Source organism: Peromyscus maniculatus, chromosome 20 (genome assembly GCF_049852395.1).
Source record: "Peromyscus maniculatus bairdii isolate BWxNUB_F1_BW_parent chromosome 20, HU_Pman_BW_mat_3.1, whole genome shotgun sequence".
In the NCBI taxonomy this organism is placed as follows: Eukaryota; Metazoa; Chordata; class Mammalia; order Rodentia; family Cricetidae; genus Peromyscus; species Peromyscus maniculatus.
This window is the reverse complement of record NC_134871.1, coordinates 53,681,485-53,706,289: the sequence shown is the minus strand read 5'-3', so window position 1 is coordinate 53,706,289 and position 24,805 is coordinate 53,681,485. Positions and strand designations below refer to the sequence as shown.

Below are 24,805 nucleotides of genomic sequence, written 5' to 3'. Positions count from 1 at the left end.
CCATTCATACACTAACCTCACCGGCGTCACCTTTGAGAGGCGGAGCCTCAATGGAGGAAGTAGGTAATTGGGATTGGCTTCCACTTCCTGTCAGCTGTCTGCCTTTGGGTCCTCCCAGATGTGAGCCAGAAGCCCCCTGCTTCTGTCACCTACAGTCTGGGGCTGTTCCCTCCACCATGCTCTTCCCGGCCATGATGGACTATATCCTCAAACTGCGGACCATGCTCTAAATTGCTTCTGTCACGAATTTGGCCACTGTGGGGAATGAGGAACCCCACTCATAACAACCACTAACAACGGAGTAGCAAAGGGTTAGTTTATTTGGACTTTGTAAATTTGGTCAGCAAACGGGCCCACAGCAGGAACCCAAAGGACTGTTTCTGTAGCCCCAAGTTGGGCCCTGCCCCTTTTCCCTCACTGGTTGAGTAAGCAGGGGTACAGTCGTACATGTCATCTGTCGCCTACAAAACAGGTGCATGGGTTTATCTGTACATCCTCCATCCTGTTTATTTTAAAGCTTTTGGGGTGCATGACTGAGTCACATCTTCGGGTCACTAGGCAAACTTGGCAATTAGTAATTTTTTTACTCTAAACTTCTAGCCTGGGTGGGGAAGCTAGACGAGCCAGTGTTGGTGGCCCGGCATCTCCTGATCATCAGTAGCTGGACCTAGGCTGACCCAGATGGTCCATTTGTATGTTTTACTTCTCAGAGTCTCTGCAACAAGGAAAGTAACATTAGCCTGTGATGATTAATCCCTGCTTGTCAACCTGAAACACACCCAGGAAGAAGGAAGGTCAGCTAAAAAATGGCCCCCATCAGATTGGCTGGTGGCCATGTCTGTGAAGCATTTTCTTGATTGTTAATTGATGTGGGAGGGCCCAGCCCACCATGAGCGATATCTTCCCTAGGCAGGTGGGCATGGGCTGTGTAAGGAAGGTGAGCCTGGGAGCAAGCCACTAAGCAATATCCTTTCATTGGTTTTTGCTCAAGCTCCTGCCTTGAGTTCCTGCCTTGGCTTCCCTCCATGGTGGAATGTAACCTGTAAGACAGAATAAACCCATTCCTCTCCAAGTTGGTCATGGTCATGGTGTTTATCACTGCCACAGAAAACAAATTAGAACAGCACAGTGTGGATGGCGCTGAAGTCCTTGGGAAATGCTGAGACAATCTGAGCTGGTGAAGATGTCCGGGAGGGTTGGCTGTCAGGGACCTGGGCAGGAGTATCCTTGGAAGCCAAGAAGAATCAAGACAAAGGGCAGGAGCATACTAGAACAGGAGGCATCTCTGAGTCAACACCACTAGACCAGTACTGGGGGGCGGGGATGGCAATTGCTAGCCATAGATTTAGCAGCATGGGGGGTCTCTGGAGACTATGATGTCATTCTAGTTGGAGATTGGAATTGGACAGAAAGCACATGGGTACTCCCTCACCAGCTACCATCTCCCCTTTTGTCTCTTCCACCTTCTGCTGTGTTGGAATCCCCAGCTGTTCACATAGCCCATTGCTTTCCAAAGAACCAACATCTAGATTTGTTTATGAGATGTTTCCATTTTAATCTCTTTCTATCTTTCCTGTGTCTTCTTTGGTTTTGTTTGTTTGTTTTTGTCCTTTCTAACTGTTTGAGCTTGGTAAATCATTTGTGTTTTCATGTTTCTGGAGGGCTTATTTTAAGGCTATGAAACCACCTCTTGGTACAGCTTTGGCTGCATCACTCAGCTTTGGAAATGTTATTTTCATTTTTGGCTAGTTTTGAAATTCCTGTTTTTCAAGCCGGGCGGTGGTGGCGCACGCCTTTAATCCCAGCACTCGGGAGGCAGAGCCAGGCGGATCTCTGTGAGTTCGAGGCCAGCCTGGGCTACCAAGTGAGTTCCAGGAAAGGCGCAAAGCTACACAGAGAAACCCTGTCTCGAAAAACCAAAAAAAAAAAAAAAAAAAAAAAAAAAAGAAATTCCTGTTTTTCTTAACTGATGTTTTGTGATTTTTGACTCCTCACTCTTCCAATCTCTTTGCCTTGGGTGATTTAAAGGAGTTTATAAAATCTTTAGGGGCAGACTTTATTTTGTTTTGTGGGTTTTTCTGGTGTGTGTTCATGTGTGTATGTACAAGTGTGTGCACATGCATGTGGCAGCTACAGGGTAACATCATGTGTCTTCCTCAATTGCTTTTCACCTTACTGTTTGAGAGAAGGTCTCTCACTGAGCCTCGCTCACTGATTTGGCTGGATTGGATGGCCAGCAGGTCCAGGAATCCTCCTACCTGCCTCCTCGGTGCTGGGATTACAGGAGCCTGCCATAGCACCTAGCTTTTTATGTGGGTCTCTGAATTCAGGTCCTCACGTGTGTGTGGCAAGCCCTTCACCAGCTGAGCCCCAGCCATTTATTTGTTTGTTTGTTTATTTAGAGTCTTGCTATGTAGCCCAGGCTGGCCTCAAAACTTGCAGCAATCCTCCTGCCTCTGTATCTTGAAAGCTGAGATTCTAGGTGTGTACCACTTACACCTGACTTGTGGTTTTTTTTGTTCAAATTATATTATGACCAGATAATGTTTTATTTCTGCTGTTTGAAATTTAAGCCTGATTGTCAGCATCTCTCTCTCTCTCTCTCTCTCTCTCTCTCTCTCTCTCTCTCTCTCTCTCTCTCTCTCTCTCTCTCTGTGTGTGTGTGTGTGTGTGCATCTGTTGGGAGGGGGGGCTTCCCTTATGCTGGCCACTCCATCTGCCATGGAGAGAGCGGAACTGGGTGTACCAACGATAGCACACTCTGCCTCCTTTTCTCCTGCATCCCTGGCTGTTCCTGCGGAGCAAATACCAAGGCTGTGCTGTCTTGTGCACAGGGACTCACTAGTGTTGGACCTCACGGTTAGCTGTCTCTACCATTCTCTCACACGGCACTTGCTTTGCTCACTCTCTCTGCCTCTTGCTCCGCCCCCCATGTCATTTTAGGTATTGTGTAGCCCAGGTAACCTAGAACTCCCACCACACCAGTTGATTCAGCGCTGAGGACGGACCCCAGGACTGTGCCTCAGGAAAGCACTGAACTGGGCTCCGCTCCGTCCCAGCTAGACCCAACTTCGGCTGCGTCTGATAGTCCGGCCGTGACCCGGAGTTCCTCCCGGTATACTGTTGCATGTATCACCACCCACGCTTTCTTTTGAGATGGGGTGGGGTGCAGGAAACAGAGCCTATCACCCGAGCCTTTTGTAGCGTAGGCTCCAATGGTGTGGAGTGCGGGCTCTTCTGAGTCGCTTGGCCCGAAGTGGGATGGATCTGCGATCCCCGCTCAGCGTCTTTTCTTTTTTAGCAAGTTCGTATGGCTCATTAATGTCTACTGCTGCCGCAGACACACTCAGTCCCATTCCTGTCGTCCCGGTTTATGATACATTTTTGCGTTTATAGCTTTGGTGGGGGCTGTCAATTTCCCCCCATATGGCCTGGGTTTTTCTTTGTTTTATTTTCCGTGTAAATGTCTTCTGATCACTCGGGAAGCTGTGTTTGGATGCCATGGTTACCTCCATAATTATAATGGGATGCAATAGGCTTAATCGTTTACTTTGTGATACGGCGTTTATTTTCTCCCCACAGTGAACAATGTCAGTCTTCGGTGTCTTCGCCTTTCTCTCCCCTTGTCTCCCCGATCCCTGTGTTCTCTTGTCCCGGGCCCCCCTTCACATTTCTGATTTGACTTTAACGGCTGAGGAATTCTTCAGAACCCCCAACTCTAAATGAGTCAGACCTCGTTTATCCACACCGCCTCCTCCTCACCTCGTCCCTCCTACGGTCTGTTATTTATACCATTTCTCTGTTTTCATTCCCATTCTCTTTTGTACTTGTCAGAACCCTTGGGCTTTTTCAAACACACTCCTAGAGCGAGCACCTCCTCCGTGCCCCCTCACGGGCCCAAGCCTAGCCTCCGGTGACTTATTTAAGACAGGCTCACAGAGATAGGAATTCAAACAACTCTTACTGCTAACTTTACACTGGAAAGATGGTTCCCATACCCAGGCTTTAAATTGCTTGGTTTGTTATTCATTCATTCATTCATTCATTCATTCAACAAGTATTTATTGAGTCCTACTGGGTGCCAGTTGCCATTCTAGGCCCTGGAAATACAGGATAAGGAGATAGCCGGTCACCTTAGCCCTCTTGCAGCCTAGTAGTCTTTGACTTCCCTGTATCAAGCCACCCTGTCATGTGGTCACTCTAGTCTGCAAAGGCCTCTGGGAAGACAGGGATTTGTAACTGGGTAGCTGTTTTATTATTTCTTCAAAATGACATTCATCTCTTTATTTCGTGTATGTCTGTGTGTGGGTGTGTACACTGCCGTGCCTGTGTGAGGGTCAGAGAATGATTTTAAAGAGTCAGCTCTCCCCTTTCACCGTGTGGGTTACCAGGTTTGGCGGCAAGCAAGTTTACTGTTGAGTCAGCTCACCAGCCCTGGGTAGTTCTTCTTAGCGTGGTGATCTGTGGAGCAGGCATAGATGGGGTTTGTTCCTTGCTCCCTGTTGTCCGGCCTGTAGCCCGGCTCAGCCACTCAGGGCCCTCAGTCTTCAGGCCTCTCTTACATCCTTGTCCTTACCCACTGGTCTCCTGGCCCATCCCTGGCCCAGGAATGCCTTGGGTTCCTTTTCATGACTTTATCATGTCCAAAGCCATGGAGACCTGTCCAATGGGATGAGTCCAAGAGGCATAATGGGTTTTGTTATTCATATGAATGGTTTCTGTATCTGTTTTGAGTAGTTGTTAGCTCATGACAAAAGGATGCTGTATTCATTTTTCATCCAAATCAGAGTACCGTGGAAGGCTAAAAACTAACAGTATTAAAGTAAAATAATTATGTTTGATGACGGATGTTCACTGGATCTGTCTCCAGCCAAGATACATAGTCAAGCTGTAGGAGATGAACCCCATTGAGTCTTATAAGTTGATCTGATGGCTTAAAGAGTGAGAATTATATTTACCTTTGCAATCTTTGTTCTGATAAGCAGCCTGCTGGCTCTGTTAGATTTTCCAGATAGATTATATACAGTTAATTGTGAGTTGAGTTTTTTTTATTCAAATCCTGGCACTCTGTACATGTTTCTTGTCTTATTGCATGGGCCAGGAGCGCTAGTCTCCCATGCAACCACAGCATCACAGAATTTCTTGTGTCTAAAGTACAAAAATGGCATGCATGTATTCTTGGCTTCTCCTCACTCTAACGCTTAATACTTCTCTCTTCCACTCTCCCCAGAAAACCCTTTTGCTGTGCCTCAGGATGGAGGAGGTTAGACCCAGAGCACCTGGTGCAGCCTCCAAGAACAGCTTCAACCAAGACACCAGGGAGAGCCGGGGCAACGGTGTGGTAACAGAAGAGGAAAAACCACCTGTGCCCAGAACCCCCTTCCGAGGACTTCTGAGATCAGGAGCAAACTCAGGGTCCGGGGACAAACAGGGTGCAGGAAAGGGGCTCTGAGCCACCTGCCTGCAAGCAATAGTTCTTTTTTTTGGGCTGGTGGCTTCTGAGAAGAGACTCGGTGTGGACTGAGATGACCAACACTTAGCTGCCCTGGCTGACCCCAGCCAGAAGGATTTGGGGCCGTGAGTTGTACCATGGTCCAAACACTGACGTTTTTTCCTGCCTCCACTCCCTCCAATAGTGGCCCCCTTAGGCCCATCCGTGTCGGAATATCGACCGTGAGTGTGTGCGCGCACGTGTATGGTCAGGGTGTTCTTTCTATGTGTCCGTTCAGCTAGTTTTTAATCGAGCCCCCTCGCCACCGGCTGTAAGGTTCTCCGATGGGCACAGGTCACCGTGTGGCTGAAGAGTCTTCCCTGTGTCCTCGTCTGAGGCTCAGACCTCTTGCTGTGTCCAGCAACTGTGAGCTGGTAGAGTGGCCAGGCACAGGGCCCAGCCTTCCTGTGCCACAGGTGGCAGGAACTGGAGCATACCAGTTGAGGATGGGTTCTGGTGAAATCTGTTCCCATAGCAGCAGGCATGAGGAAATATCTCAGCAGGCTTTGGGCAGCCTAGTGGGATGTGCTGTGTGGTGCACCATCACAGTTCCTGGGAGGTGGGCGTGTAACACCTCTGGAACAGTACAGCTTGGAGAAGGGTGCCACAGTCATATGGTCAGGGCATGGCCCGCTCCACAGTTGTGGAGACCCCAGGGTGACAGGAACCCAGGTCCAGGTTTTGATTCCCACGGTGTTAACAGGCTCCACAGCCCAGGTCCCCAATATGGTCATTGGAGCACCCGCCTGACATTTTACAGTGAGTGCAGCATCTCCACAACCCAGATCCTCCATCGTCACTGCCTGAGCCTCCCCCAGGGGTTCACACTAGCCACACGCTTGCTGTGCACTAGGCCAGGCAGTGATCAGATCCAGGGGTAAGGAATGCCAGGCTCTGGGAGAAGAACCACATAGACAGGATGAAGGGTCCTAAGGAAACCCAGAACAGAGGGTTCCATGAATCTGTCTACTTAAAATGGGGGTTTTCCAAGTAAGCCTGGGTACCTATAACATCTGCCCACAGAGCTCATCATCATTGACCCACTGTCCTAGGGCACACAAAAGAAAAGACATCCCCCCAGAGTAACTAACCCTGTGGATCTCCAGAGGCCACGTTGCCAATGTAGACATGGCCACCCCACCCCTATGAGCGAGGCTGAAGTGTTCCTGCCCTCCCTGTGACCCGTTCTTCCTGAAGCTGCATCCTCACTTGATCGGCGGTAACCCCACACGGGATGGCCACCCAACTGCCACACACTGTGGGGGAGAGTGAGCAAGGGGCAGCGAGGAAGGAAGAGCCAGCGTGGAGGTGCCCTTGGGGGTCACAAAGGCATATTGTGGAGGCTGTGTGTGGAGACTTGGGTGGTCAGGGGTGTTTAAGCCTGGGTTCAAACCACACGCAAGACCAGCAATGGGACCTAGAGAGGAAGAGCCAAAGGCCACAAGAGCCACAATCCCGTTGGGTTCCTAGAAGCAAACAAGCTAGGGTGGCCAGGCCTCAAAGCGCAACAGAGGTGAAGGGACAGTTCCTCTTGCAGATCTCTGTAGTCCCCACAATGGTGTACACACACACATGCACACACACACACACACACACACACACACACACACACACGCACACACACGCACACACGCACGCACAATGCTTCTCTATCCATAGTACTGTGTGATAGAACATAAAACTCTTCCCACTCTGGCTGGCTCTTCATCCTCTCAGCCCCACATGAGGGAGAGATGGTCCCATTGGTGGACATGGAAGCTGTCACTCTAGCTGGCTCTAGAGGCCCTACTGGGTCAAAGGCCTCTGTCTCTGCACCCAGTCGGTTGCTCTTAGATGCACTGCCGTGCCCCCGCCCCCCCCCCAGCCTGGAAAGCCTATGCTTGGATCTTGATTAAAGATGGGCATGGGCCCTCTCCCGCATGCTGCAGCATCCGAGGGTTTTAGCAATAGACATCTGGTTTTAGCAATAGACATCTGGAGGGTTTTAGCAATAGACGGGCTGGATCAGCCCACACCTATGCAGAGCCTCTACAGGAAAAGGCATCCTTGCCCCAAGCTGCACAGATTCTGATGTCACCTGAGGAAAGAGATCACAGGCAAGACCCGGGGCCCTCCTGCCTCAGTTTCCCCAGTAGTGAGAGGAAGGAGTCAGATCAGGTGTTGAGGGGACTTCTGGCTTTGGGTGGCTCTGGGTAACCCTCTTGCAGCTGCCTCCTGCTCAGGGCTACTTCCTCTGTGAAGCCTCCTTCCTCAGACACAGGAGGCCATGGCCATACAGACAGCAGGGTACAGGGTGGGGGTGGGGTTCTCCAGAAGAGGTCTCCTAGGGAATAGCTGAAGGCCCCCATGAAGATTCTGGTTGAGGACCTGCATCTCTCATCTATGAGAGACTGCATCTCTCGTATATATATCTGAGGCTAAGGGTCTAGACACTGGCCAGGACACAGGAGTGCCCCCATGGCCGGAGGTCAGCATAGAATTTGACTTTCCAGGCCCTGGTAACCCTGCTCCTTCCCAGCTGGGTGACACCGGCTCACACCCCCAACCTCTCCGAGCCTCCTTCCCTCATTTGGCAAGCCAGGGTTAAAGGTCAGGGTCTTACGCCATGCCGCTTCATAGAGCTACGGAAGGCAAGAGCTGTGTCCGTGTGGGTGTGAGGACTGGGTGGGATGCACGACCTCAGGTGGCCGTGATGAAAATCTGTTCCCAGCTCATGGTGTCTGTGGCTGGCAGATGTGCCAGTTAGTAGCATGTCCTGAAAAGACACAGGGTAGAGACAAGTCCCTGAATATTTATTGAGCGGTCGTGGCTGCCTCGGTTCCCACGGCTGCCTCCTCCAGATGCCTGTGTTGACACCCCCTTTTTTTTTCTGTGAGTCTCAGGCCACAGTACACTCCTGTAACAACAAGTAGCCACAGGAAGCAGAGAAGCCGGTGACACCGTGTGCCCAAGGAGAGTCATGAGACGCCCTTGTATCTGTCTGGCATTTCCCACTGGGAACTGTGTGTCCTTTGTGAGCAGTGTTATGCCCTGTCGTCTGAATGATCTGGGACCTCCATTCAGAACTCCTCCCTGGCTGGCTGTAGTCACCAAGGAGATGGCTTGCTCACCCCGTGTGGGAGTGGCCAAGCATCTGATGGTGACTTTCACCAGTGTGCAACGGGCCTTAATCCAAACAGGAGCACATGCACACACACATACACACACACACACACACACACACACACACACACAAACAGGCATACCCATGAGCACACACATGTATGCACACATATGTATACATTCACCCACACACATGAATATAACTTGTACGCATTCGTGTGTCCACACATCCACATGCATGTTCACGTGTATATGAATATGTACACCTCCATGTGTGCACATGTATACATACACCTACAAATGTAATTTACACATGTTCACAGGTTCAGTAATAAACACCTATGAACACATACATGCACACACACACACACACACACACACACACACATATATATATGAGAACAGATATAGACCCCCATGTATGCATGCATACCCATGTATGCCACATGTCCATGTTTACATATGTCCACAAATACACTCACATGTATATGCATGCACCTACACGTGAACTCACACATACATGCACACACATGATTCTGATCTGGTCCCTCGCAGTCTCAGATACTGCAGACAACAGTGGTGTATACAGCTGTGCTCCTGGGGCAGGACCACTTCCTGGGTCATCCGAAAACCCCGTCAGGCAACTTTAGCTCCAAAGTGGAAAGGATTTGGGATAACAGGAAAACAAGCCAGGGGTGATGCTTGAGGATGTCTTCAGTCAAGAGCTGGTCCTCCCTCATCCTGTCTAGTGCGCCCCCCCCCCCCCAGCCAGGTCCGTGCAAACAGCAGGACATGATGCGGCTGTGTCCTGGGTTGATTGTCACCAGCCCCACCCCTGTCCCAACCAGTGGGGCAAGTCCCACTTTTCATTCCAGCCACAGTCCCCTGGACTGCTCCTCGCAGCTGGTCCCCAGCCCTGCAAGAGGGTGTGAGAGGATCCAGAGCCTCAGGCTTCCAGACATTTCTTATTGGCTTGTTTTAGTTTTTCTTCTGGCTGTTTGGTTCCCACTAACAGGAATTGCTTGGGAGGTAAACACGAGGTTCCCCTGGCATTTGGGCACAGGTGACTATCTGAGTGGCCTCCTGGGCATTTCCTGCGTGTGTGAAGGGCAGGGAGGGAGCACACTGTCTGCCAGGGAGCTCTGCTGGGTTAGTGGCGGCCTTGGGCTGAGTCACACAGCTCACCACGTGTGTGCCAGTGTCTGTCTTGTCAGAGGACTATGAGGAGATGATGTCACAGGTCAAAGGTGGTGTCCTCTGCCCCGTAGAAAATGAGCCCTCAGCCGGGCAGTGGTGGCACACGCCTTTAATCCCAGCACTCGGGAGGCAGAGCCAGGTGGATCTCTGTGAGTTGGAGGCCAGCCTGGTCTACAGAGCGAGATCCAGGACAGGCTTCAAAATGACACGGAGAAACCCTGTCTCAAAAAAAAAAAAAAAAAAAAAAAAAAAAGGAAAGAAAATGAACCCTCATGCCTACCGTGTGTCGGGTGTCCCCACGGTTTCCTACCCCTTCGGTAGCCTCAACAATGTACCTGCACTTCACAGGCTGTGGTTGGAAAGATTAGCAGCTGAGGCCATCAGCGCAGGGACGTGTACCACCCACACGCTGCACAAATCCTCAGCTGTCGAGCAGACACTTGTTGAGTAGCCCCTGCCCCCTTGCTCTGTTGCCAGCGTCCACTAGAAGCCCCTCCTGCATAGACAGATGGGTCACATCAGAGAACATGCAGTAGCCCAGTGAGAGGCAGCGCCCACCACTGCGGACCTGACTCGCCGTGCCTAACGGAAACACTCCCATCCGCAAAATAAACACAGAACATTTATCTATCCCTCCCACAAAAGTGACCTTGGAGGTGGCATTACCTGTCCCACCCCACCCTGTTTCCAGTCCAAATTCCTGCCAGGTAGTCGGTGCTAGAAATGCGTAGTGAGTGGGTGGATTTCACCATTAGTGGCTAACACTCCTTCCTATCTATGTCAAAGCCCTGACCCATTTACCCTTGACAAACTAAAACTACCCTCCAAAGCATAGAGTCCCCTTGCGGTCAGTGTCAACCTTAAGCATAGGACCAGCCACTGGAGTCACAGGGCCACCGTGGCCTCCCATTTGGTCACAGCTGGTACTTGACTAAGGTGAGCTCTTAGGCTTGCGTCTCACAGTTTCTCATACCCGGTCCCTTCCCATTTCTCCTCACTGCCTGTGTTCAAGCTAGGCAGTAATGTCCCCATCTAATATCCACGGGTGAGCATATGGGCAACGTGCCATAACCAACAAAGCTGTAGGGTGAGAGCCTGGCCACCCTAGAGGGGCAAGGGACCTTCCTACAAAGGACTTGTTTCTCCCCAGGTCAGTGGGGCGAAGCAGGTAGGCAGTGTGAGACAGGAAGGTATCTCTATGTTAGAAGAGCCAGGCTCATATTGAGAGGGCGTGGGGGTCTCTTTCAGACTGGGAAAACCAAAAACAAAAATACTGATGTCAGACCATCTTCCCCCTCCTGAATCCGATGTAATAATGATGTGTTTTACACTGACGGTGTCTCGCTGCGTTTGTCTTTCTATATAGTGGTTTTTATAATGACGTCCTTAGTTTTAATAAAGGAGAAAAGTTAACTGTTCTCCTGATTGAAGTCTGTTTTGATGTTTCAAACACAGGCTGGGAACCTGAGCCGTGGAACTTGTCACTGTGGGCTGAGGAGGGAAGAGGACCAGAGTCTGGGGGCTCAGCTGAGGGGTAGAGGGTGGGGTCCATCCTGAAGACCTCAAGGTTTGTTTGAGGTCAAGAACAGAAAACAGAGCCAGGCAGATCCTATTCTGAGTGGGTGCAGCCTGGGTCACAGGATGAGGATGAAGACAGCGGAAGGTTTGGGAGCCTGGGTATGACTGAGCTGCTGCTCTAAATACTCAGCTGGAGTAGCCCGTATGGTGCCATAAGGTTGGGTCCCTATCACTATACCTGTGTCAAAACCCACAGGTTATGGAGCTGGGAGTGCACCCACCCTCTACAAAACCCAGAAGCCTAGTGATGATGACTCCTGAACACAGGTCACTGACCATGGCGTGAACATGACTCTAGTGGAATTTTGGAATCGGGGACACTAAGTGTGTGCATTGGAGTGGGGGACAGCTGGTGGTGTTATGAACCTGAAACCAAACCAAACCAAGCCAACCAACCAAACAAACAAAAAGACGGTTGCTCAAAATTCAAAAGCAAATGACTCCAGAAACAAGGCAAAATGCCTGCACCCATCCATTGCTCAGGGTAGTGCTGGGTGCTGGAAGCCAGGGTGAGAAGGTAGCAAAGGAAGAAAAAAAAATCCCTCCTTGCACATGATAGAGAAAATTCCAAGGAATTTACAGAGATTCAGAAGCATGAGTTCAAAACGCTGCAGAACACTGGATGAGAGGTCATTAATGAATTGACTTTTACCTACTGATACCAAACATAAGAACAGGAATGTTTAAAATGCTATAACAGCCAGAAGCCCCCCCCCCATAAATTAATTACTTAGATGCAGATATAAAAATAACATGCATGATTTAAATACCCAAAACCAAACAAACAAACAAAACCACCAAAAGAAATCAAAGAAATTCTAAGCCAAAGAGAAACATACCTTGATCGTGGATTGAAAGACCCAGCATGATGAAAAAAAAAAAAAAGTCAATTCTTCCTCCCCAAAGCTCTGCTCTGTGAAGGGTCTCATTAAAAAGAAGAAAAAAAACAAGCCCTATATAGATGAGAGGAAAACGTTTGCAGACACATAGGCAACAAATAACCAGTGGGCCAAAACACATAAAGGAAACTCCAAACTAAACAAGAAAGCATCACATTAGGGGCTGGGGGTGTATCTCAGTTTGTAGAATGCTCGTCTAGCATGCACAAAACCCTGTGCAATTCCTCAGCACCACATGAATTGGGCGTGGTGAAGCATGGCTTGTAATCTCAGAGTTTGGGAAGCAGAGGCAGGAGAATGAGACGTTCAAAATCATCCTCAGTGACACAGCAAGCTGGAGGTCAGCCTGAGACTTGTTCGACCCTATCTCAGAGAAGAGGGAGCGAGAGAGAAAAAAGGGAAGAAGAGATGAGAAAATGGTTAGGAAAAAAAATCAAACTGGACATGAAGAGACATTCACTAAAGAGAGCACAGAAGGCAAATGATTCTGATAGAGGGCAAGTAACCTATTTTTATTTTATTGGCTGTGCTTTTAGACTTGAAAAAAAACAAAACACCTTAATCTAAGTCCGTGAAGATTTCTCTCAGCCTGACAACTTAGCCTCTTCATGTATGTCTTTGGTCCACCCTGAATTAATTTTGCATGTGGTGAAGTTTAGGTCCAACTTCCTTCTTTTGCATGTGAATATCCAGTAGTCCCAGTACCGTGAGAAATCATCCTGTGTCAAAAATCATTATAAATGTGAGGTTTATTTCTGAACTCCAAATTCTATCGCAGTGATTAATAATCTTCTAATGCCAAGAACACATTGTCCTGACTAGCATGGCTCGGTAGACATCTGAGTCCTCTCTGTTCTCTTCCATTCTGTCTGGGCTGTTCTGGCTCATTTTGGAACATGTGAACTTTAGGATCTGCCACATGATCTACTCAGTGAAGTCATTTGGGTACTGTGCCTTCAGATCAGCCTGGAGAACATGGCCATCTGAACACCACCACATCTTCCAATCCATGAACATGGGATGTCTTCTCATTTGCCTGAATCTTGCTTCATTTCCACTTTCAGAGCCCAGGTGAGGCTCTGAAACCTTTGTGAGGCTAATCTTGGTTGTCAAGTTGACACACCTGGGGAGAGGGATCAATGGAAGAATTGCCTCCATCAGCCTGGCCCGTGGGTATGTCTATGGGGATTGCCTGGACTGATGTTTAATGTAGGAGGGCCCAGCCCACTGTGGATGATATCATCCCTGAGCAGGTGGTCTTGGTTGTATAAGAAATGTAGCTGAACATGAACCAGAGAGCAAGACAATAAGCAGTGTTCCTCCGTGGTTTCTGCTCCAGGTTCCTGCCTTGAGTTCCTGTCCTGACTTCCCTCACCGATGGACTGTGACCTAGAATTGTAAGAGGGGGAGGGGAACAAAACAAAACAAAAGAAGAAACCTCCCTCCCCACGTTGCTTTTGGTCATGGTGTTTATCACAGCAACCGTATGAAAATAGCACACCTTGTGTTAAATACAGAAAGAAACAAGGAAGTGTAAGACCTCGTGACAGAGAAATCCAAACTGAAACTGCAGTGCAACATCACGAAACAGACAGAACAGCAAAATCAGGAACTACAGCAAACGCTGGTGGGCACGTGGAGAAGGGGGTGACATCCACGTCACAGGGGGGTGTCAAACAGCCACTCTGGGAATAATTGGTCAGTTTCTTTTTAAGTGGGGTGGGGGAGGGTGCTCAGTTAAGAGCACTGACTGCTCTTCCAGAAGACCTGAATTACCAGCAGCCACATGGCAGCTCATGTAAATCCAGCTCCAGGGGATATGATGCCCTCTTCTGGCCTCCACAGACACTGCACTTTAGTGCACATAGTAAGACACACACACACACACACACACACATAATTAAAAATAAGAGATCAATCTTTTAAAACTGAACATGAGACTAGTACGTAACCCAGAAGTCACACTCCAGGCATCTGTTCCAGATGATTCAAAACTAAAATCCACGTAAAAGCCTGCACTGCTCAGGACAGGTCTGCTCGTGAGAGCATCAAGAAACTGTGGTACATCCATCCTATGGAATACCAGATAGCAATAAAAGCGAACTACTGATATATACAGAAATGTGAAAATTAGTGTTCAGAGGGGGAAAAGTTATATATTACAATATACTACATATATATTGTAATAAACTGTATATTATATAGAAGTTATTTACTATAATATACTGCATATATATAGAAGTTATATACTGTAATATACTGTAGATTATATAGAAGTTATATAGTATATTATACTATAGATTATATAGAAGTTATATGCTATAATAAACTATATTATATAGAAGTTATATACTGTAATATACTGTATATCATATAGAAGTTATATACTGTAATATACAATATAATATATAGATGTTATATACTGTAATAAACTATATTATATAAAAGTTATATACTGTAATAGACTGCATATTATATAGAAGTTATAATACTGTAATATATTGTATATTATATAGACGTTATATACTGTAATAGACTGTTTATTATATAGAAGTTATATACTGTAATATACTGTATATTATGTAGAGGTTATATACTGGATGGTTCCATTTCTACAACATGCTTAAAGTTTATCAAAGATATGGCTAATATATTAATGATTGCCAGGTATCGGTGGGAAGGCAGGAGGGAAGTGGGAATGGTTATGAGAGGAGGAGTAGATCAGGCCTTAGAGGCAGGAGGATCTCTGTGAGTTTGAGGACAGCCTGGTACCTAGTTACAGTCCAGCCTGGTCTACATAGCTACATATTTGAAAACACAACAGAGAGTACAAGAACACACAGTTAAAACATTTAAACCCAAGCCCCACAATGACCCCATTATACACTTGTGAATGAAAAGCTCTAACAAAAGCACAATGTCTCCACATGTGTACTGTGACATATACATACATGCACGTGTGTGCATGCATGGAAAATAAATAAATGAGAATGCTGCTGAAATAAAAAAAAAACCCAGGTATTCATAAAGATATTCACAGCATGAGTATATAGGGGAGAATCAAAGTGAAAGGACAGGAAAGCATACCGTGGTCACTAACCCAAACCAGCCAACCAACCAGAGCTTGTATTGATGAACCAGCGAAGAGAAGAGGAGAGGGGAATGGAGGAAGAAAAGGAGGGGGAACAGAGGGGAGAGAAGGGAAGGGGAGGGGAGGGAAAGGGAGGGGAGGGGAAGGGACAAGAGGGGATTGGAGAGAAGAGAAGGGAAAGGGACAGGAGGGGAGGGGAGGGGAGGGAAGGGGAAGGGACAGGAGGGGATTGGAGGGGAGGGGATTGGAGGGAAGGGAAAAGAGTTGAATGACTAAGAAACAGACAGCTCATGATCAGCAACTGCATCCAAATTGATGCTGGAGCTCAGCTAGCTGAAGGCTAGTGAGTGAGCCACACCTCCCACAGATTAAAAATAGAAGAGTAAGAGAAACACAAAACAGAAGGAAAAGAGCAACGATGATAAACGTGCGACCAAGGGGGGAAGAAACTAAACACAACAAAGGGGGCCACGAGGCCAAGGGATGATTTACAAGAGAAGCTAATACAGCCCATCAATCCTCAGCAAAACTCATCAGGATGAAAATTAGGATGCCACCACATGTAAAACAAGCATAAAAAGATGAGAGACCGCTGTGCTTGGGTGGACCTGAGTTCCTGAGACTCACATGGAGGGATCTGGGGGACCAGCTCCACAGCACTGAGAGGTTTATAAATGACAGAGATGTTTGAAAGTGAAATGTCCCCCAGGGGCTTGGTGTTTTAAACATTTAGTCCCTTTAGCTGGTGGGATCAGTCTGGGAAAGTAGGTCTCTGGGGAGGGAGGGATTACAGCGTGGCCCTGCTTCCAGCCTTCTGCTCCCGGTCCTGCTGAGGTATCAGCAGACATCTGCCACAAGCCCCTATCACCATGGAGCCTGTTGGGGATGAAGTTGGGACCAGGAAGCCAACAGGAATGGGATTAGTGACCTTATAAAGGACTTCAGTCAAGTATCTGGCCCTATTCTTCTGACTCTTCTTGTCATGTCCCTTATGGCCTCTGTTCCTTTCATTGTGTGAGCACACAGCATGCTTCCCCAGGGAGCCAGCAACAAGGGTACCTGAGAGATGGAGGGTAGTCCCTACCCAGCACCATGCATACAGCCACCTTGATCTTGGCCTTCACACCCAGTCATGTGGTTGACTCTTTAGTGTGGTTAGGCAATGTGTCAAGCCCCATATATTTTTATTGTTTATAAAAGACAGAGATGTTTGAAAGTGAAATGTCCCCCAGGGTCTTGGTGTTTTGAACATTTAGTTCCTGGCTGATGATTCATCCCATTTGGGGAAGCTATGGCACCTTTAGCTGGTGGGACCAGTCTCGGGGAAGTGGGTCTTGGGGGAGGGAGGGGTTACAGAGTGGCCCTGCTTCCAGCCTTCTGTTCCCTGTCCTGCTGAGGTATCAGCAGGCATCTGCCACAAGCCCCCATCACCATGGAGCCACCTGCTGACATTTTCCCCATCCTAATGGACTGAATCACCTCAACCCACAAGCCAAAATAAGTCTCTCTTCCAAGACTTTCTGCCTGTTTGTTCACAACACAGAAAAGGCAACTGATGTAAAGAAGCGATGTGGAGAAACAGGGCTGTAAATGGCAGTTTTCCTGTCCCAACTGCCCAGTCCCAAACAACCGACTCAAAGGCTGAATATTACTTATAAATGCTTGGCTGCTAGCTCAGGCTTATTACTAACTAGCTCTTACATTTTAAGTTCACCCCTATTTCTTATTTACACTCTGCCACATGGTGGTACCTTTATTAGCATGTCATGTTCATCTCCTCCCTCTGTGTCTGGCTGACAACTCTTGACTCCACCCTTCTCCTTCCCATCATCCTTAGTTCGGTTGCCCCACCTATACTTCCTGCCTGGCTACTGGCCAATCAGTGTTTTATTTTTTTACTATTATTATTATTTTTTTTTTTTCGAGACAGGGTTTCTCTGTGTAGCTTTGCGCCTTTCCTGGAACTCACTTGGTAGCCCAGGCTGGCCTCGAACTCACAGAGATCTGCCTGGCTCTGCCTCCTGAGTGCTGGGATTAAAGGCGTGCGCCACCACCGCCCGGCTCAATCAGTGTTTTATTAAACCAATTCAAGTGACAAATCTTTACAGTGTACAAGAGGATTATTCCACAGCACAGGGCTGCCATAACAAACCTGGCCATGTGGTTCTTAGGCCTTTGGAACTGGTTGGGGGAGGGAATGTGGAAGAGTTGGGAGCTGAGAGCTGAAGAAGCCCTCAAATGCTTTGAGCAAAGATTAGCAGGCCAGTCATGTTGGAGTTTAGAAGGTCAGAATGCTGAGTAAAGTACAAACAATAAAGACCATAAATGTCTGTGGTCTCTGCTGCCACCGAAGGCCATGTTGAAGTCCATTCTCTGTGCTGCCACTGGGGACCAATTTGAAGTCCATGTTCTGTGCTGTCCCCAGAGGCTGTGTGGATGTCCGTGGTCCCTGCTACTGCCAAAAACCATGTGGAAGTCCACAATTCCTGCTGCCACTGGCTGTTATGGGCAGGGGAAGTTTCTTTTGCAGTGATATCGATGACTCCAGACTCACAATTGAGAATGAAAGACATTGAAGGCTTCTCCGACAACTGCACCCCCCATCCTCAAAAAAAAGAAAGGAAGAAAGAAAGAAAGAAAGAAAGAAAGGAAGGAAGGAAGGAAGGAAGGAAGGAAAGAAAGAAAGAAAGAAAGAAAGAAAGAAAGAAAGAAAGAAAGAAAGAAAGAAAGAAAGAAAGAAAGAAAGAAAGAAAGAAAAGAAAAGTAAAGAAAAGAAAAAGAAACATTCTAGGCAGGAAGCTATTGAAGAGAATCCTTACAAATTGTGATAAGAATGTTAAAGTGTAGCTCTTCACAGTTGGTGGCTTCTGGCAGTGTTGGGGGGTGATGAAGGACTCAGTTTTCTTTTAGGGGCTGGTCACTGGGAGTTTGACCATGCTCCAGTGAGTGTACGGGCAACACAAGTTGGACTTGTATTTTTTTCTTTTTTCTTCCTTTGGGGAAGGCACAATGGGGAAGATGGACATGGAAGGAATAGGAAATGAGTGTGATCAGGGTGCGTTGCATGAAATCCCCAAATACTCAATAAAAATGTTATGCAAAAAAAAAAAAGCTATACTCAGGAGCTCTCAGAGAGGAGAGCAGACTCTTCCAGAAACTGGGCTGGAGCCAAGAATCTGGCTGTGTAGTAGGACAGGCCCATAGGGTTGAGGAAATTGGCTCAGACCAGTTGCCAAGGCAGGTACATAACGTACTCCTTATGAGCCAACCTGGAGTCTGCCTGAGGGCCTAGCAACAGGAGCTGTCAGAGTTCCTGATCATGCCCAGCCAATGAGGGGCGACCACACGATGTCATCATGTTGTGACACAGACTCGGTGCTAGGAGGAAGGTATATAGGCTTTCCCCTTAATAAATAAATGAGTTTGTTGTTTGCCTTCAACTGACTCCTGATGTCTGTGTCATTGACACTGTGTCTTCTCACCCCCTCCCCTGAGGGAGCTGTTAGGATCCAGCAATATGGCTGCATTACGCCTGTGTCCTGAAAACTTCTCACGATTGTGTAGGTAGAGAATTCAAAATAATTGAAAAAAAAAATTAAGCTCAATAGGTAGGCATAAGAAAACCACACCCATCATTCACACATAATCTAATGTGGATTGGTGAGAAGCCTCCGTTACACTTGGCTGGGGGAACTGGGCACCCTTTGTCCTGTCTCCTTGACGATCTGTGTAGGTCTGAATGAGAATGGCCCATGGGCTCATACGTTTGAACACTTGGTAGAATTGTTTGGGAAGGATTAGGGGATGTGGCCTTGTTGCAGGAAATGTGTCAGTCAGTGGGGCTTTGAGATTTCAAGAGACCTCACCATTCCCAGCTCTCTCTCTCTCTCTCTCTCTCTCTCTCTCTCTCTCTCTCTCTCTCTCTCTCTCTCTCTCTCTCTCTCACTTTCTCTCTCTCTCTCCTCTCTGCCTCCTACTTGTGGAACAAAGTGAGCTCTCAGCCATTCCTGCCACCATTGCCACCATGCCGTCACTTGGCCATTGCAGACTCTAACCCTCTGGAACTACTACAGGTCCAGTTTAACACTTTCTTTTATAAGTTGCCTTGGTCATGATGTTTTGTCACAACAGAAAAGTGACTAAGACAGACTGAAAATGAAGCAAGAAGTCCTGCAGAGACATATAAAATTGTTAGACATGGGGAAATATTCCTAACCAATACTAGATGCCCTGATGTTACAAGAGACACAATGAACAGTTAGTCATAAAAAAAAATTTAATTTTTAGCCGATAGAAGATGTCACGGGGCCAGGCGGTGGTGGCGCACACCTTTAATCCCAGCACTCGGGAGGCAGAGGCAGGTGGATCTCTGTGAGTTCGAGGCCAGCCTGGGCTACCAAGTGAGTTCCAGGAAAGGTGCAAAGCTACACAGAGAAACCCTGTCTTAAAAAACAAGAAGATGTCACGGTCAACATCAACACACCAAGCAGAGACCCGAAACACAAAAGCCACAAGCAAGTCTTGGTTTTAACACACTGAAAACATGGGCTCAGCAGGAAAGTGTGAGGGACATGGAGAGGCATTGATCATGAGAGGCTGCCATCAGGCAAGGGATCTGGTGAAATGATGAGCTGGGCACCCACCAGACTGGCAGGAACAATTCTACAAGTTCTTTGTGGGCAAGTCTGACTAGGCCACCTGTTCTGTACTCTCAAGAAGAGTCTAGAAACAACCTGAAAATGTCTATTCAAAAAGGAGCACCCCCTCTGATCCTGTATGAAATGAACAGAATGGAATTCTGTGTTGGGTAGGGGTGTGTGTGTGTGTGTGTGTGTGTGTGTGTGTGTGTGTGTGTGTGTGTGTTCTATCTACAGGGGATAGCCTCCAGGATGTGTTAGCAACTAATGAACAATTTTCTGAATACTCAGTGTGATTTTCACTCGTACAGTGAGACGAAAGCAGAGCAGTGGTGTGGGAAGGTGCCTCACTCCGTGGCACGAGCCGCCTCTTTCTGAGTGGAGGAAGAGTTTTTCAGATCTCAAGAACATTTCTCCAGCTTCATCCGGCTGTTCATGACACAGTAGCCACAGACATGATGCACCTTGAAGTTGACCGGGTTGGTAATGTTCCCTCTGTGACTTGCTCAAGTCTAGACAGTCAACAAAACAATCCATCTGGCCCTGAGATGCAGTGCTTGCCAGGCTCTGTGGGGGCACACTCGCCCATAGCCAACTTGAAATGCCAACATGTCATCCCCGAGTACTATCTTGGGAGAGATGTGCCGTGCATCACTGGGTCACATCTCATAGCAACAGTCAACAACTTCCAGAGTACCTACAATGGCAAAAGAGGCTCTCGATCAATATTCTGAACACATACTAGCTTTGTTTTCAATATAATGTGCTTTTTAAAAATGTTATTCATTCTTGAGAATTTTGTACAATGTAGTTTGATCATATTCTTCTTCAATCCTTCTCCAACTCCTCCCAAACCCACTTTCACCCCCCTCCCCATACACTCCCAACCTCATGCTCTCTCTCTCTCTTCTTTAAAAATAAAAGCCAATGAGCTGCACATATATTCTCACATGTGTGGCCACCCACTGGAGCATGGTTGACCTGCCAGGGGCTAGTGACACCCTGAGAGGAAACTGACTCTCCCTCCCCAGAGGCCCTCAAGTGTCCAAAGCTCCTCAGCCAGGGGTGGGGGCTCTGAGCTCCTTCCCTCCATGCCTCAGTGGTGACTGGCTTGATCTTGTGCAGACAACCACAGCTGCTGGGAGCTCATGTGGGCAGTGGTCCTGTCATGTCCAGGAGACACTGTTTCATCTCGGTCCTGCCTGACCTCTGACTCTTACGATCTTTCCACCCTCTCTTCCAGGATGGTCCCTGAGCTGCGGGTGGTGGGGTGGGGGCATAATGTGTCTACGGAAAATTCCCATTCTGAACCTTCGCTGACTCTTAACAGGCGACTCATAAACTCCCTGGGGCATACACAATGTACCATCACAGGCATCCACACTGGCTCAGGCCGCTGCTGACTGTTGGAAGAGCCTGGAATTCCATGCAACTATCTAGAAGGATGAATTGCAGGATGTTGTGTAGTGGATTTAAAAGGATTCTCGCAAGGAATCTGTCAATTCACAAAGCAGAGAAGACCTAAGATGGCCAAGGCATACAGTTGATCATGTTTTTGCAGCACCGTGAACCCTGATGCCTCTCTACATGCATCTGTGAACACTGGTGCATGGTACCATAAGCCTCAGAAGAATTAATCAGAGTCTGGTTGGCCCAAGGATGGGCTGGGTGGGAAAGAGAAAAGGAGCCAAACAAAATAGGAAAACAGAACCAAAGTGGCGGCCAAGAAAGCAAAGCGTGCATATGTTAACCCATTTGGCATCTGTGTAAAATCTATGGATGCATTTAGTTTATTTAATGTTGCTTAAAAATCCACTTTTCAGCCACAGTCTCCTCTGGACGGTGGTTGGGATCTCTGCCTGTGCAGCGAGCCACTCCAGTTGAAACTGGTACTTCGGTTTGAGACACCCCCCCCCCCAGCATTCCTCAGCTGGAAACTTGATCCCCAAAGTGACTAGACTGTGAGGTGGAAGCCTCTAGACCATGATTAGATCATAGTAGCTATACCTTCAGGAGAGGATTCTGACCATAAAAAGGCACCATAAAAAGGCAAGTGGGGAGCCGGGCGGTGGTGGCGCACGCCTTTAATCCCAGCACTCGGGAGGCAGAGGCAGGCGGATCTCTGTGAGTTCAAGGCCAGCCTGGTCTACAAAGCGAGTTCCAGGAAAGGCACAAAACTATACAGAGAAACCCTGTCTCAAAAAAAAAAAAAAAAAAAAAAAAGGCAAGTGGGGGTGCTTTTAGATTCTCTGCCTTCCACCATTCAAGGGTGCAGCAAGTTTCCTGGACTCCATCTTGGACTTCCAGGCACGAGAACTGTAAGAACAGACACTTCTGTTCATTGTAGAGCATTGGCTATGGAGCATTCTGCTGAGCTAACACAGCACAGAGCAGCAGTCACCCACAACCCTGCTCTGTGGCAAAGCCGTGGGCTGTGCTTCCCCTTCGGTGGCTCTGCGTGGTGTCGGCTGGGTCGTGGGGTGTGATGATGTGAGGCTCCACATGACCTCCCTTGGCAGCCATGGAATGGGACCTCAGCTCTCTTCCGCGGGCCTCTCTTCGTGGCAGCTAGAGTGCCCTCACATGATGATGGCCCAGCTCTAAGGAGGAACACTCCAAAGGGAGAGAGTGGAGGAGGGTCACTTCTACTAGGTTCTGTCAGCCTCGGGGCCAACTCAGATTCATGGGGAGGAGAAACAGAGCTTCCCTTTTTATGAGGAAGTAGTAAGACCGCACAGGGTAGCAGAGACTGTGGGGCCTTCTGGAAATCACCACAGCCCTCTGGGTCCATGTAGCACACACAGAATCCTGGATTCATTGAGACTGGGAGATGGAGGGAACATCAGTGAGCATCCAGTCCAAATATCTCATTTGGCCATGAGGAAATAGAGGCTCCAGGGGAGAAGGCAATGTGTCTACCATCACCCAGAGACAGAGAACAGATACCAGCTAAGTCTACAGACAAGATAGTGCCTTGGTCACCCTTGTTTCTCTATTGACTCTTGATTGATAAGAAACTAGTTTTCCTGTCCTTGCCTGGACTACATGTATTTCCATTCATCCACCTACATGCCCATCCATCCATCTCTCCACCCACCCACCTACCTACCCATCCATCCATCTATCCACCCACCCACCCACCTACCTACCCATCCATCCATCTATCCACCCACCCACCCACCTACCTACCCATTCATCCATCCACCCACCCACCCACCTACCTACCCATCCATCCATGCACCCACCCACCCACCTACCTACCCATCCATCCATGCACCCACCCACCCACCTACCTACCCATCCATCCATGCACCCACCCACCCACCTACCTACCCATCCATCCATCCACCCACCCACCTATCCAACCACATATCTGTCTTAGTCACTGTTTATTGCTGTGAAGAGATATCATGACCAAGGCAACTCTTATAAGAGAAAGCACTTAATTTAATGGAGGCTTGCTTACAGTTCCAGAGATTTAATCCATTATCTTTATGGCAGGAAGCCTGGTGGCATGCAGTAGACATGATGCTGGAGTAGTTGAGAAGTACATCCTGATCCATAGGCGGAGAGAGAGAGAGCGAGACTGGGCGTGGTATGGGCTTTTGAAACCTCAAAGTTAATCCCTAGTGACACACTTCTTCCAACAAGGCCATATCTCCCAATCCTTCTCAAATAGTGCCACTCCGTAAGTGGCTAAACATTAAAATATAATGAGCCTATGAGGATCATTTTTTTATAAATTTATTTTTATTTTTTTATGTGCATTGGTGGTTTCCTTGCATGTAGGTCTGTGTGAGGGTGTCAGATTTCTGGAACTGGAGTTACAGACAGTTGTGAGCTGCCATGTGGGTACTGGGAATTGAACCCGGGTCTTCTGGAAGAGCAGCGGGTGCTCTTAACCGCTGAGCCATCATCTCTCCAGCCCCTATGCCATTCTTATTCAGCCACCACACTATCCATCTGCCATACTTAGAGACACACATTTATACACCTACACACATCTGCCCACCCATCCATCCGCCTCACCATTTATTTGTCTGTGATGATTAATATTCATTGTCAGCTTAACTGGATTTAGAACCAACATGGAAACACACTTCTGGGTATGCCTACAAGGTGTTTCCATGAAGCTTTAACTAAGGAAGAAAGACCCAGCCTGGATGTGGGTAGAACCATCCCACGTGCTGGGAGTTCGAGACTGAACCAAAAGGAGAAATTGATCACTCCAAAAGACTAAGATAGAGCGTGGGAAAGATAGCAAGCTGAGCTCCAGCATTCAGCTCTTTCTCCATCCTGACTGCAGATGCAGTGTGACCAGCAGCTGCCTTATCTTCCTGCCACCACGCCTCCCCTCCACCGTGGACCGTGTCCCTAAGCTGTGAGCTAAAATGGATTCCTCTTCCCTTAAGTTGCTCTTGTTAGGCATTTCGTCACCCCAACAAGAAAAGTGACCAATCTACTGCCCATCCATTCATCTTGTACCCTTCCAACTATCTACCTGCATCCTGGGCCACCATGCTGGATAGCGAAGGCTGGTGTACCTGTGGATGCCTGTCACCTGTGTTTCCCATATGAGTCACTTCAGTCCTTGTTCCTCAGTCCTCATTTCCCTGGGGTAAGTCTCCAGGCCTTAACCATCAGTGACAGTCCTAGGAAGCTAGCTGGGTGACCTGTGAGTAGCGTTACGTCACAGCTGAACAGAGGGCTTCAGCCATGTTCCCGTTGACAGACAAGTGAGGAAGGAGCTGCCCCAGCAGAGTAAGATGCTCCTGAAATCCTGAGCAAGCACCACACAAGTTGCGTTTTC

General features: G+C 48.1%; 1 protein-coding gene and 1 long non-coding RNA gene across 4 annotated transcripts in view; both read left to right on the top strand.

Annotated features, from left to right (window-relative positions):
• Shisal1 (shisa like 1) overlaps positions 1-5,690 on the top strand; it is a 111,745-nt gene extending 106,055 nt beyond the window's left edge. For all 3 annotated transcript variants that reach the window (XM_006980294.4, XM_076556483.1, XM_076556484.1), the window contains exon 5: positions 5,231-5,690. In XM_006980294.4, the coding sequence (XP_006980356.2) occupies position 5,231 (1 nt within the window). In that variant the 3' untranslated portion in view covers positions 5,232-5,690. The remainder of the gene's footprint in view (positions 1-5,230) is intronic.
• Positions 1-11,208, top strand: part of LOC143269799 (uncharacterized) — a 326,967-nt gene extending 315,759 nt beyond the window's left edge. The window contains exon 2 of the long non-coding RNA XR_013046535.1: positions 9,930-11,208. This is a non-coding gene — a long non-coding RNA (uncharacterized LOC143269799). The remainder of the gene's footprint in view (positions 1-9,929) is intronic.
• The last annotated feature ends 13,597 nt before the right edge of the window (positions 11,209-24,805 follow it).